Genomic DNA, 15,255 nt, shown 5'->3' with positions numbered 1-15,255 from the left:
TTACTGTCTGTCAATAGTTTGTACGTTCTTCCTGTGACTGCATAGGTTTCCTCTGGGTGCTTCCATATTCCAAGAATGTGCAGGCTAGTAGGTTAATTGGTCAAATGGGGGTAATTGGGTGACAGGGACTTGTTGGCTAGGAAGGACATACTACTGTACTGATTCTCCAAATAGAAAAATAAAATGAGACCTTCAACAAGGTGCAGCACATAAGTCTTCTAAACAAGAGGTTAGAACACCCTTTCTTAGATATGGAGTCCCATACTGATCATAATACTCCAATGCGGTCTGACCATTGCATTACAAAGTCTCAGCATTATATCGTTTTTGTTACAGTCCTCTTGGAATGAATGCTAACATTGCATTTGCTTTCCTCACTACCAACTGAACCTACAAGTTAGCTTTAGGGAATCTTGCACTAGGACTGTCACATTCTTTTGCACCTCCAGTTTCTGAACTTCCTCCGTTGGGGAAAAAAATAGTCCATACATTGACTATACATTTCTCTGCATTCTATTTCATCTACTGCTTCTTTGCCCATTCTTTTGGGCTTCTACCAGTCAACTAATCTTCTGTCCATGCTCGTGAAGGGTCTCAGACAGAAAAGTCAACTGTTTATTTCTGACCAGCTGAGCTCCAGCAGCATTTTTAATGTTATTCTGTCTAGCTAATGTTTGCTGTAGTATCATAGACTTACCTTGTTTAGAAGACTTATGTGCAGCACCTTGTTGAAGGTCTTTTTTATTTTTGGAGAATCAGTACAGTAGTAGGCCATTCCTAGCCAACAAGTCACTGCCACCCAATTACACCCATTTGACCAATTAACCTACTAACCTGCACATTCTTGGAAAATGGAGCACCCAGAGGAAACCCATGCAGTCACAGGAAGAACATACAAACTATTGACGGACAGTGAAGGAACTGAACCCAGGTTACTTGCACTAGATAGTGCTACGTAACATGCCGTGCCTTCAGAAAAGTCAAGTAATCCACTTCCACTGACTCTCCTTTGTCTATCCTGTCTGTTATTTCCTCAAAGAATTCCAATAGATTTGTCAGGCAAGATATCCTCTTAAGGAAACCATAATTGACTTAGTGCCTCCTCATCCTTAATAATGGACTGTTAACAACTTACTAACTGTGGAAGTGAGGCTAACTGGCATATAAGTTACTGTCTCTTGCATCCCTCCATTTTAAAAGAGTAGAATGACATTTGTGATTTTTCCAGTCCTCTGGCTTCAATTCAGAATCTAGAGTTCCATGGAAGATCACTTACTAATGCCTCCATAATCTCTTCAGCTATCTCTGTCAAAACCCATTCGGTCCAGGTGACTTATCTAACTTAAGACCTTTCAGCTTTCAAAGCACCTTCTCCTTAGTTATAGCAACTACACTCACTTATGCCCCGGACTTGAATTTCCAACATGCTGCTCGTGGGGTTTTCCTTAATCCCACTGAAAGAAGCTCCTCATGTTTTAAATCTTCTCCGCTGCCTTGTGCAATGATGAGCTACTGCAACTGTGCACTTCTCCCAATCTAATGAACTACCTTATTGTGATCTACTAGATCATGTACCTTGTATCTTTTTGTTTATTAAAATTAACACATTGAGTCCTGAATTCACCACCCTTTTCAATTTCCACTCCATGTTGTCGGAAGTTCCTTCTTAACCCTTTCTAAACTTTTTGTCTTATTCTTTATTTTGGGAACTTCAGCAATCTCTCCCTTTTACTTAATCCAAAATTTTGCAATCTTTAAATAATTAATATTTCTAAACACATCCTTTCACAATGATTTTTATTTGAAAATAGTGAATATGCAAATTATTCAGAATTATGCAAGCAATTACTGTAGATGCAGGAAATCTGAAATACCATTATTAAGCTGAAATGTTCTTTTTATAAATGATACTTGACCCATGTTTAGTATTAGATAGTAGCTCCAATAATAGCTGGACAAAAATGAAGATCCCAAAATAAAAAGGGGCTGTCAAAACGGAATTCATGCAAAATCTATTTAGCCATTCTAAATAATTTCAAGTTACAACACAAACTACTCAGCACCTAAACTATTCTAATTCTACGTTGATGTTTATATATCCAAAATTGATGCTTTAGCATCACATTGTATGAAAAATCTTTCATAGGAAACCCCAGAAAGAAGTTTTAAGCAGCTGTAGGCAGAATATTTTTATATTATCTCTCCTTTTGATGCAGGAGACCATTTGGCCTATCAATGCTATGCTGGCTATTTCAATAATCCCATCAAGCCCATTTTGCCACTTATTTCACTGCAAACTATTTTCTTTCTCTCTCATGTCCATCAGCCCTATTCTCTTCCCATCTACCTGAACTGAGAGTAATTTACAATAACTACTTAATGTACCAATAAACACATTTTTAGGATATGTAAGGAAACTGGAGCACCCATGGGCAACCCAAGTTACCACAGGGAGAACAAGCAGCATCCACATGCACAGCACCAAAATTCAGGATTGAATGTGGGTTTCTGGAGCTAAGAGGCAAGAGCACTACTTTCACAATGCACCACTTCTTTTAAACTGGAATAGTTAAAATAAATACAAAACTAATTTCTCCGTTCCAATTTTCCTGGATGGATATTATTTTTGACAGTTTGCACAATTTATTGTACACTTATTTAAAGCAAGCAGTCAACGTTAGCATTGATGGAATGTGAAAAGTATAGTTCATTGCACTGGGGAAGAAGTTTGCCTCATTGTTAAGTGTTGGACACTGATTGATCACTATACTTTCATAAGTGGTGTGTTTATAGATGATCTTTTAATGTTCCACAACATTGTCAGACGCTAAAAGCCTTTGGTTTACTTTAGTTGTGTTCAAAATGTCTATGAACCGCTTTCTGCCATTAATCATCAGTTTGTTTCATTGTCACTGCCAGTACTTTCACTGCTGTCTGCAGACAATTCTGCTTTCTCATCAAAGGCAGGTTTGTTAAGATTCAGAAAGTTGATTATAAGTTCCGCTATGGCCTTCACATCACTGTGAAAAGAAGAGAAAGACAATAAATTAGAAATGCAAACTTCGGGAAAAGCATTTTGGTGCAACAAGTGGATAGGATGCACAAAATACGTGGAAGATATAAAGTCAATACTATCCTTTAAAACTGAACTGGATAAGCATATGATGGAAAGTGTCTGGAATATAGTACAGACTGACAGGAAAGAATTTGGACTAAATGGATTGTCCTTCAAAATTGCTGGTACAGATTTATTTGTCTTCAAGGCTGTACTTTACAGTGGTTTCTGCATTCATCTGACAAGAAAACACAATTTATAGATTCTAATTTACTTTCGCTTATCAACAGTGGCTGCAGAAGGTGCAACATTGCCAAGTTATCATATGTTAGTTTGCTGATTCCTACTTGTTTTGTCCTTCATGGTAAATGTAAAAAAAATATTTTTTTTCTGTATTACATTCTTGTGCTTTGCTCACTATTTGATCTGAGAACAAGTATGATTTCCTCCTAGACATCTGGGATCCTATGTTCAATTTGAAGATTCAAAACAACAACACACACAAAGTGCTGGTGGAACACAGCAGGCCAGGCAGCATCTATAGTAAGAAGAGCTGTTGACATTTTGGTCCGAGACCCTTTGTTCTCGGCCCGAAACGTCGACAGCGCTTCTCACTGTAGATGCTGCCTGGCCTGCTGTGTTCCAACCAGCATTTTGTGTGTGTTGTTTGAATTTCCAGCATCTGCAGATTTCCTCGTGTTTGCTCTTTAACAACTTTCTAAAACTACCTTCTCTCCTAAATTTTCCCTCTCATCTGTTTTTCAACAGCGGCACAATTGTGTGGATAATCATGAATTTAGACCATCCGTTTGGTCTAAGGCTCATCAGTTGCACTGCTGGAGATGCTGATATAGAAAATATGAAAAGTAATTTAATTCACAGGAACTTATACAAGTAATTAAATCAGCACAAATGTGTGAAACTTCAATATAAACACTTTTTCTAGTTCTCCAACATAAATATAACGTAGATTAATATATTTCACAATCCAATTGACTCAAGAAACAAAGAGTTTACCTTTGATTACCCAGCACTGCGCTTTGGGTAAGTGGATGTGAAAACCCAGCTGAAAATCTCAGTACAACAACATAACCTTTGCCCAGATATCGTATTCTCTCCTCCTCCACAGTCACGTCATGAATATGCTGAATCTGCATCACAACTATAAACAGACTGCTGTGAGTCACCAGCATAAGCAAAACTAGCATAAAAATTATAGCACACGGTGATGCCACTCAATGTTCCTTGAACATGGTAAAGGTGAATTGGCTCATATCATTGCATTAAGGTGAAATCTACAGAAGCCACATGCATTGTTTCTGCCTTGTTGCAAAGGTTGACATTAAAATGCTGGTCTTTCCATAAAGGGCCCAAACTTTGTTTTAGCCTTTTCCTTGGCTCAATATTTTAGGCAGATTATAAAATATTAATTAATTAATCGAGATACTGGGCAGAGTAGGCCCTTCCAGTCATGCTGCCCATCAACCCCCGATTTAGCAGTATCATCGCACAAGATTCTTACGAGACTGTGGCGGGAACTGAACCTGAGTCACTAATACTGTAAAGCGATGCACTAACTACGCTACCATGCCGCCCTCTGGCAACCCACATGAACTAAAAATAAATAATTCCTTTTCTGAACAAAAGGAGCAGTTATTTCTCCACCACTTCAATATACTTTAAGATTCTGTCATCACGTTCAAAGAATTTTTCATAGAGGGCAAAAAGCTATTTGATGCAAGAGATAATAATTAGCACCTCACCTTGTTCCTGGCTGTTAGACCACATGGTCAGTATCCTTGTATAAAGGTTAAAATTCTTAAGAATTGCAGTTCCTTTAATCTTGTCAAACACAACTTCCTGAAAAACAGAAGAGGCATCAGCATTAAACAAATCGAAAAACACAAAGTCCTACATTCTTATTTCTTGCCAGTTATCATTAAATTCAACAAACTACGTACAAAGTTTTTATTCATCAAGTATAAAAGGTGATGCTCAGCAGATGGTGCACATGTTCACAACTGCAAATGTAGAGCTTTCCCCAATTAAGTTTTTGTCACTTGCCAAAATTCAGATAATAATTCAAAAGTTCTCAATTCAATTGTTAAATATGAACTTAGCACACAATCTGGGCCGTCATCTTTTCACAGCTACCATCAGACAGAAAGTACAGAAGTCTTGTTGTTTGAATTTCCAGCATCTGCAGATTTCCTCATGTGAAGTCTTGTATCACCTGGTTCAACAACAGCTACTCCCTTTATCCTTTTGGTTCTTGAATCAATCAGCAAAACTCTAATTACTGCAGGTTAGCACCACACTGATCTCCCTCCTGGCATTTAGCCCAACAAGCATGACAAGTGCTCTAAGCCCCTACACCTCCTCTCTCACCACTATTCAGGACCTTAAACAGCCCTTCCAAGTGAGGCAGCAGTTCACTTGTGAGTCCATTGGTGTCATCTATTGTATCCAAATGCAGCCTGCTCTACATCAGTGAGACCCATTGCAGACCAGGTGACCATTTTGCCAAGAACCTTCACTCAGTCTGCTGTAAGAAGCAGGATCTCCTCCTGGTTACCTGTTTCAATTCAACTTCCCATTCTGACATGTCTGTTTATGACCTCCCTTACTGCCATGATGAGGCCAAATTCAGGTTGGGGAAGCAACAACTCGTACTCTATCGGGGTAGCCTTCAACTTGATGGGACAGATACTGATCTCTTTAATTTCCAGCAATTTCTTCCCTCTACCACCTTAATAGTCTGGCTTCTACCTCCTTTTCCAACCCCGATGAAAACCTTGTCCTGAAACATCGACGGTTTATTACCTTCTATAGTTGTTACCTATCTTGCATGTGTTGAACTATGAATACCTTGATCATTCTACACTAAAATTTACTTTTCTAGTTTAACAGTGTTTCTCGTAAACAAAAATTGTATAACTTATGTTTTACTTGTGAATGTTGTGTATGTGATGCAATTTCCCCGTGATGTTGCTGCAAATCAGTTTTTCATTGCATCTGTGTGTCCATGTACAATAAACTCAACTTTTCTGATTATAACTTGAGATTAGTTGGCAAGTATTTGCACAGGGATGTGAATTCAAAGATATCTAAAGAACAGAAACCACAAGCATGAACGACATGCAGAGTGAAATTGGTGAAATTTATTCTTCCAGTTTACTGCTATTAAATGTGGCCGAGGTTCAAATGAACCCACCAATGCAGTGGTTTTAAGGGAGCAATCTAAAACTTAGGGGAAAGATCAAGTGCAACGAACACCCTTGATAAACACCAAATACTGAGTCACATTAATTGCTTCATTTCACAAGTAGTATTAAAGTATTGCATAACCATGAATTATCTTTACAGAAACCCCACAAATACTGAAGACAAACCTAACAAGTACTTTCCTACCTCCCAGTCTTCCAAGTTTTGTATGGCTACAAAAATGCATCCTGCAACATAGAATAATTTCCATGCCCAATTATCTGCAAAAATAAGTAAATACATTTATTTGATCTTGTTCAGTCTTTCATAATTAATCTCACCTTAACTTCACAGTAGTAAATACATAGCTAGAACACAGCATCATTTGATACAATTTCAGATTATCTTGGAGTCCAGCAGAACGCAAATTACAAGATATTTTCTTAAGCAACACACACAAAATGCTGGAGCAATTCAGCAGGTCAGGCAGCATCTGGGAATTCTCCTTAAGGGTTGCCTAGCCTGAAGTTTAAATCTTCTTCCATAGATGCTGCCTGACCTGCTGAGTTCCTCCAGCACTTTGTGTGTGTTGCTTTTGATTTACAGTGTCTGCAGATTTTTTCAAGTTTAAGATATTTTCTTAATTGGTAATTGGCTTATTACAGTCACATTTACAGTGAAAAATTTCCTTTTGCATGTCATCTGTACAGATCATTTCACAAAAACAGTACATCGAAGTATTAACACAGCATCAACACAAGTGATGCCAACCAGCTCAATAAACTGATTAGAAAGACTGGCTGTGTTATAGGCGTCAAACTGGATACATTGGAGGCTGTGGTAGAACAAAGGACCTAGAGAAAATCCTGGCAATTCTGGAAAATGTTTCTCACCCTCTTTATGCCACCTCGGCTGAAAAGAGGAGCACTTTTAATAATAGACTAAATCAACTGTGCTGCTCCAAAGAGTGCTATATAAGGTCATTAGCTCTAAAATGAATCAACCTATAGTTGGGGAAGTGATGACCCCCTCCTGTTAGTCTGTTTGAAATAAATTATTTTCTATTCTTTCTTACTTCTCTTCTAATATTTGTATATCTGTGCACCTGTAATGCTACGGTGACACTGTAATTTCCTTTGGGATCTATCTATCAGTAGGGAAAGCAATAACAGAATGCAGAATAGAATGTTACAATTACAGATAAAGTGCAGTGTATAAGGTGAAAGGTTCATGAAATGTCAGGTGAAAACACAGTGCAGTTCACTTCAAAACAATTTTTTGAATATTTTAACTGGGCATACTATGCAAGTTTAATTTGTAACTTTCTATTATCAGTCTTAAATTCAGTCCAAACATTCGTCCATCCAATCCTTTTTCCTCCATTCAAAGTGGCAAAACAAGAGTTGAAAACTGATCCAAGACCATAAACTTTCAGTGCATATGTCTACAGCCTTCTGTGCAGCTACAAACTTATATTACTTGTTATCAAGTGATCCAACAGCATCATACGTTCTTCAAAGTTTTTAGAACATAATGAAACCTTTCTAAACTGAAGCCGGAGTGCAAACATTAAGTACTGAGTGTTAAGCTACTTGATTTATCGTGTAACATAAAGGTGTCTGAGTACAGCAGCAGAAAGTGCCATCTTCAATGTCAAATTTAAAAGAGAATAAAAATCAGTTCTACAAAACGTAAGCAATTTACTCCACTAGATTTGGCAGTGAAAATGAAAAAAAAAACTGCATTTGTTTGTAATTTACATTTAAATTCAGATGATTTCCATTCCATAATATTTTACAGCGCTACATTCTATATTCAGCATGTTTGTCTGGAACAGGAACTAATGCATAGTAACTAAGTTTATCTTAAGTCTAGGTTATCCATCCATTTCTTGTTAATAAGTAGATAACCCAGTCCTGCCAGTGATTGCTAAGGTAAGGGAGGAACAAAGTTCAAATCTGAATTTTCCCAGTAGTAGTCAATTTATTTATGAACAGACAAAATTTTGACGTCACACGCTTCACAAACACCTTATCGTCTGCTTTTGCCATCACAACAATCTGACAATTTAAGAACAGAGGTAAGTTGTGATTTTCCTTGATTAATATCTAGCCACAGGTGTCAAAATGGTTGTTATGACGTGTCTAGTGTGGTGGTGTAATGGGTAGTGCTTGTCACTCTCACTTTCAACTTCCACCACTGGCTAACAGTCTTGTGAAAAGGAGAGCTGAATGTGTAAGTCTCCCCCTGCCAGTACATAGCCTCTCCAGCAGAAAGCCTCATGTAGTGCCTCCTCCTTAGACCCATTGAAACTGAACACCTTTCCGACTCAGGCTGAACTAGAGGACGGGGAGGAGGTCTGGCCCCTGCACACGTAGCACGCAGGCCCGCCAGTGTGTGGACACGCGCTGGTGCTCATGAACCAGATCCCCAGCTATGGGTAAATAGCTCCACTGCCTTGTGGGCAGCCTTGGGAGACCAAGTCTGCAGGAATAAACCCAGACAGGAAATCTGGAGTGGAGCCCCTAAGGTGGCTGGATGCCATTGAACACCCTTCCGACAGCTCCTGCAAACAAGCTGGTGCCAAACATATTGCTTCATAAGCTTTCCTTTTTACTACACTCATGAGGACATGAGGGGGATCTTGATGACTGGGCATCTCAGGATCTCAATATTTCCCACCCAGGCTTGTGGTGCTGATGATCATCACTCATTGTCCTTCGAGACAGATAAATGTCAACTAACTATCTAGCCACAATAGACCACTTGGGCACAATAAATGTCAGAAAATTAGACAGGTCGGACTACATGCGTAAAGGGAGCTGCTTCTATTTGAATTAGTGGATTTATGTCCAATAACATCATAAAATCCTACAATATTTATTTGCACATTTTACTTTATTCATTTAATCTGCAGTTTTATCAACATCATCCAAAAGGGCTCTACAGAAAATAATGTTGATTGTATTATCATGTAATCCATTCCCCCTTCATCTTTCCAAGCATAACATTTGTCAATTATTTCTGTTAGCTGCAGTTTCTACTATTTTCTGTTAATTGATGTAATGTTCCAGGTTCCCTTTAATTTGATATGATTGCAAATGCCTACTTGTTTTCAAATCTGTAAAGCAGAACTGTAAATATGTTACAGATATAAGATTAGATCATGATTTTTCTCACCCATACTGTAGTAGGCAGCAGCTAACCCAATAGAACCAATTCCTGCAGGAGAGAAAAGAACATTTCACTCATAACTATTCTCTTAATCATAAAATTTCTGGTGAAATCTTTTTCCTGCTGGTACTAACTGATCCAACTTCCATTGCTGAAGACCAAAGTAATTCATTGTTAAATAGCCCTCAAAACACTCCATTCTATTAATTTCTCTTGTAGGACTTACTCTGCTGCACTTGTTCTGTGCAAACAACAATGAAACAATTTAAGTTTTTAAATCCTTTTTTTTAATTAGTCCCATGGAATCCTTAGTATTCATCTGAAACACATTAGATTCTAGTCTGAAAGCATAATTCAAAAGATAACATTCAGTAAGATGGCACTGCCATTGCACAACACTGGCATACTTATGTGGAATTTGAACCTACTTCCTAATTCTTTTGAAGTGAGACTGCTACCATCTGAAAGTGATTTAATTACCATGCACTTACCGACTAACACAGACCATGATCTAATACCAGGAGTCCTCGTAAGGTGCAGGATTGAATCTGTTTTCTCCTCCACAGTCATGTATGCCATCTTAATAAACAACAATACCCAGTGTATGGAATATAAACTGGCAATGCTTTCAATGGACCTGTAATGAACCACAAAATGACAGTGTAATACACACTTGAAAATAAGATGCGGCAAAGAGCATTGCCAAAGATGTTAGATGCCCCACTGATAGCAAATGTCTCTTTTGTAGCTATTATAAGGTAATCCAATATGTACTGGATTTGGAGAAGTGGTATGTGCTTCCAGTAAACCAGTGTTGATGATACAGCTAATGTATCTGAGACTATTTTGCAGTTTAGGAAGACGATCTTGTTAATCAGGCCACTTTTAACCAACATTACTCAATGCTTTTAACTCTTTGCCCACAACTTTTTAAATACATTATTTTATGGATATCATTGATATTGCAAAGGGGAATGATTCACCTTCTTTTGAATGCTAATTGAGCATGCTATTATGCAAGATAAATAAGGTAGGCTGCATTTATCAAGAAATTGCACTGATGACCTGAGAGATTTATACCATTAAACACATTTCAGATTTTGCTGTCATAAGTTACCCCTATAAATATTAGAACAGATTCACAGGTTCAAAATCTGTATAATTAACAGCTAATGTAATTATCAAGTCATCTTACATTCAATTTGAAAAACTATTTCTATAGCTCTTCACAGAAATAAAAACAGAAAGGTGTTATCACAGGTGCACTCAGTGGGGACAAAATGGAGGGCTCATCTGTTGAGTCTATATGGATGAAAATGCAAAAATAAGGAAGGTACAACCATTCTGATGGCATTATACTACCAACTTTCCACCCCCACCCCAAAACACACACTCAGGAACCATAACCCCGGAACTAGAAAGAGTTAATTGGGAACAGTGGTGTTGTGCAAGTCCAAATCTAACAAGTGGAGGACGTTTAAAGCCAAGCTGCACCAAGTATGGAACAAGTATGTTCCAATAAGAAGGATGGCAAGGTAAGAGAACCTTGGACATTGAGAGAGGTGGTGAATTTAGATAAGGAGAAAAAGGAAATGCATATAAAGTTCAGGAAGCTGAAATCAAACTGATCTTGCGGAGTGTAAAGAAGCCAGAAAAGAACTCAAATAGGGAATTAGGAAAGCCAGGAGGAGCCATGAAATGTCCTTGACAATTAGGATCAAAGAGAATCCCAAGGAACTCTATACATATATCAAGAGCAAGAAGATAATTAGGGAGCATAAGGACAACTCATGGATAAAGGAGGGAATGTGTGCTCGGAGGTGGAGGACGTGGGTGAAGTTCTAATTGGGTACTTTGCATCAAGATTTACCAAGGAAAAGGACATTAAGTTTAGGGAGATCAGTATGGAAAATGCTAATTTGCTAGGGCATTTCAAGATAAAGAAGATAGTTTTGAGCCTCTAGAGGAATACTAAAGTGGCTAAGTCCCCAAGGCCTGATGGGATATACCCAAGGTTACTGACAGTGGCAAGAGATGAGATTGCTGGGGCCTCAACAAAATCTTTGTGTTCCCTCTAGCCACAGATGAGTCCTGGAGAACAAGCAATTAGTTAATGTTATTCCATTATTCATGAAAGGAAATAGGGATAATTCTGGAAACTGTAGACTGGCGAGTCTCATGTCAGTTACTAGAGAGGATTCTTAGGAATAAGATTTATGAGCACTAGGTAAATGATAGTCTAATTAGGAACTTGACTTTGTGCAGGCATTAAATTATCTATTAGATTAAGTGCATTGGATCCATGGTTCTTTGGATTCAGAATTGGTTGCCTATAGAAAACAGAGGATAGTACTCAATGGGACTTTCGGCTGGAGGTTTGTGACTAGTGGTGTTCCACAGGGACCCATACTCAGAACTCTGCTGTTATTTTGTCAATCCCTTCCATTCTCCATCCCCAGGTTCATGGGCATTCTGTGAACTCTTTCTACTCTTCATACTCTCCAAAACACTTCATGATTATAAATACTGCTATAGATCCTCCTGGAACCACTGCTGTTTCACCTAGAACCACAACAGTTCCTTCAGTCTATCAATAACATTAAAATCATTTATTCCTAGAATCATTTCAGAAAATCTCTTCTGCACCCTTTCTAAAGCCTTTGGATCTTTTCTGAAGTGTGGCACCCGAGACTGGATACAAGTTTCCAGATGTGACCAAACCAGAGTTAAAAGTATCATTGACTTCCTTTATCTTGTACTCCATCCATGGGGCCTGTATACTTTTTTTTCTTATTCTACCTCATCACTTCTTAAACAAACTATCACATACATCTCCAGCCTTCTCATATATATCTTAATTGTGCTTTCTAATTTAGTCCCTAACCATTAAGCAAACTTCTTCTCACACTGCTATTGACCATTTTATTCCATGGACCTCAGTCTTGTTGAGAAGCCGAACCCTGTACAATAAAACTCCAATAATCCAGCATCCAATTGTTTGGGAATCCAGCTGGTCCAGCTCTGGGTTCACTTTCTAGTCCAGAACATGAGAGTGAGGTCCAGAATGCAAGCAGGATGTGCAGTCAGAGCCAGCAGAGCAGACTGCGGGTGGGGCAGGGTCCAGACTGTGGGCAGTGTGTGCATTTAGCCCTGGGGTTGGAACCCAGAGTACCGGGTCAGAAACATGGGTCAGTTTAGGAAGCTAAGGACGGGACCAAAGTGCTTGCATATTTCCTGTTACTTTTGAACTTACTGGCTTAGAACATACATAATACACCAAACAACACAGCACAGGAAAAGGCCCTTTGGCCCACAAAATTGTGCTGAACTAATTAGACTAATGACACCTAAAGCTTTGCTGTAAAATTTCATATATTACCGTGCAACCAATAAACTTAGTGAAATTAAAATAATTCGGGTTGCTAATAGATGTTACATCTATAATCAGGAAAATCTGCTTATCTATCATTACCAGAGTGCTAGATTACTGGAGCATTATTGTAGCCAGCCACTGCATTTTCCTCATAAATGCTCTTTTTCAAACATGTATTCATGGGATTATGCAAAGATGACCTTCGTTCCTTATGATCCTGCAGTTGTAAACCATGGGAACAGGCAGTACAGCTGCAGTATTTTAGTTCCACTGACCCAGGTTCAGTCCTGACCCTTGGTGCTGTCTGTGTGGAGTCTGCACACCCTCCCTGTGACTATGCGAATGCCACCTGGTTACTCCAGTCTCTTTCCACATCACAAAGATGGGCAGTTAATTGGCCGCTGTAACTTCTTGTATAATTGAGTGGTGGAACATGGCAGCAGATGCTTGAAGGGTGGAGCGGACTCAGTGGGCCGAATGGCCTACTTCTGCTCCTATATCTCATGCATCGGAATCCAGGGAAAATAAAGTGGGATTAGTGTAAGTGGCTGGCATAGACTCAGTGGGCTGAAGGGCCAGTTTCAATGCTGTATTTCTCTCTGACTTTAATCTCGTGCAATTCTCCCTTTTCCAACAGTCCTCACCTTTTTCCATTTTTTAGGCTTTATAATTTATGATCTAAGCCATCAGTCTTTCCTTTGACAGCCTCTTAATTAAGTATCTTTTCAACAATATTTCCATAGGCCTGCTGTTCCTTCCATTTACTCATGTGTGAAGTGCATCAAGATCATTTATAACTTTACTGTAGAAGTGCTACTCATGGACAAAGCTGTGGCATTTCACTGCAGTACTCTTTAAAGGAAATTCTTCCAGAATATCATCATCATTATGCACCATGTGGTATGACATAGGCAATCATGGGCTATCCATGGACATTAATTTTCGACAGAAGTGTTTTGCCATTGCCTTCTGCTGGACAGTGTCTTTACAAGACGAGCGACTGTCAATACGCTTCAGAGATTGACTGCCCGGCGTCAGTAGTTGCACAGCCAGGACTTGTGATATACACCAGTGGATAGAACCATCCACCACCTGCTCCCATCACTTCATGTAACCTTGATCGGGAGGGCTAATCAGGTGCTACACCTTGCACAAGGGTGACCTACAGGCTAGCAGAGGGAAGAAGCACCTTACACCTCCTTTGGTAGAGAGGCATCGCCACCATGCCTCCCTTATTCTAGATGAATACATTTATAAATTCCCCATGGACCATTGGTCTATCATCAAAGGAGCACTTCATGATCCATCTCTTCGACCACTTTGTATCTCCACTCTTTCATCTGAGTATTTCAATCTTAGAAGTCACTTCCAATCGCATTGTATTTACACTTAATGAAATTTAAGATTTTATGCTGAATTGCATGCAGTCATTTCAACTTAATTCCTAATCCTTGTTTGGTGTTTATCATACATCAATGTTAATGCTTTGTGGCCACCTTCCTCGTATTGTGGCTCCAAAGAGTGTTGGTAACTTCCAGTAATCTGCCGCTGTTGTCTTTTAATGAGCGTATGACGGAAACACAAAGGATGGGATATGGGCAGCAACATCGGTGGGCAATTAAATCAGTAAAATCTAAGCGTTTGCTGCTCACCCAAGGCACGGAACGTCTTCGGAAGCCCCTTCTGTGAAATCAATGGGTTCAAACAAGTCACTGTGGCTAAATATGGCAGGGCAATTGTACTCGCACGGTTCTGATAACAGGTGTTCCAACTGAACCGTTCACTCTATCTCATACCACAGAAACTGCCTGATCTGCTGAGTGCCATCCAGCTTTTCTGATTTTTTAATCCCTAATCTGACCCCATCATGACAATTCCGCTGTTAAAGATAACACACTTAGAAAATTTGCAGTTATAGTTGTTCTTTCCTGGTTTGTTGAGACTGAAGGGTGTTGGGCAAGGGATTTCAAAAGGGGCGTTTTTGCGGTATAACTTACAACTGTCGGAGAAAAGTCTAAAATCAGAACAACTTGAGATTTAGAAGCAACACTTAATAGCAAAGCACTTAATTAAATATCTTAAACATGCAAGCGTTGAAGAAAAATCAGTGCAGTTTAAAAACACATTTTAGAATAAGAAAGTAACACATGTCTTAATTGAAATCTGTTCCGTAGTGGATCTATTGAGTGGCTTGCGATCAGTTTCAGAAACTTTTAGTTAGAAAACACATCTAAAACAACAACGACCGGCATTATAACTATGAAATAGTACCCTTGCCCTTGAAAATAATTCTGGTTTTAGAGGAATAAAGTCATACCGTCAGTTCTTCCTTGTGAGCCTCACCAGGAAGGCGAGCAAGTTTCAGAATGATTTCTTCCTCTTCTCGCTTGAAGATCTCTGCTCTCTCATTGGTTTGGATTAGGATCCGCCTCCGGATGCCTGCTACCCA

The 15,255-nt window shown here is 39.0% G+C and overlaps 1 protein-coding gene across 2 annotated transcripts; it reads right to left on the bottom strand.

The window, feature by feature from the left end:
- Positions 1 to 1,783: 1,783 nt before the first annotated feature.
- Positions 1,784 to 15,231, bottom strand: cybc1 (cytochrome b-245 chaperone 1). 2 transcript variants are annotated; one of them, XM_073025959.1, is made up of 7 exons: positions 15,124 to 15,231; positions 9,925 to 10,070; positions 9,440 to 9,481; positions 6,467 to 6,540; positions 4,819 to 4,915; positions 4,073 to 4,217; positions 1,784 to 3,020 (listed from the first exon to the last, which is right to left on the bottom strand). In XM_073025959.1, the coding sequence occupies exons 2-7, from the start codon at positions 10,010 to 10,012 to the stop codon at positions 2,894 to 2,896; spliced, it is 573 nt and encodes a 190-aa protein (XP_072882060.1). In that variant the 5' UTR covers positions 10,013 to 10,070; positions 15,124 to 15,231; the 3' UTR covers positions 1,784 to 2,893. The 2 variants fall into 2 exon arrangements, with proteins under 2 accessions (XP_072882060.1, XP_072882062.1); XM_073025961.1 differs by lacking the exon at positions 9,440 to 9,481.
- Between the last annotated feature and the right edge of the window lie 24 nt (positions 15,232 to 15,255).

Source organism: Hemitrygon akajei, chromosome 22 (genome assembly GCF_048418815.1).
Source record: "Hemitrygon akajei chromosome 22, sHemAka1.3, whole genome shotgun sequence".
Lineage (NCBI taxonomy): Eukaryota > Metazoa > Chordata > Chondrichthyes > Myliobatiformes > Dasyatidae > Hemitrygon > Hemitrygon akajei.
Note: the sequence above shows the minus strand (reverse complement) of the source record. Positions and strands in the feature narration are given on the sequence as shown.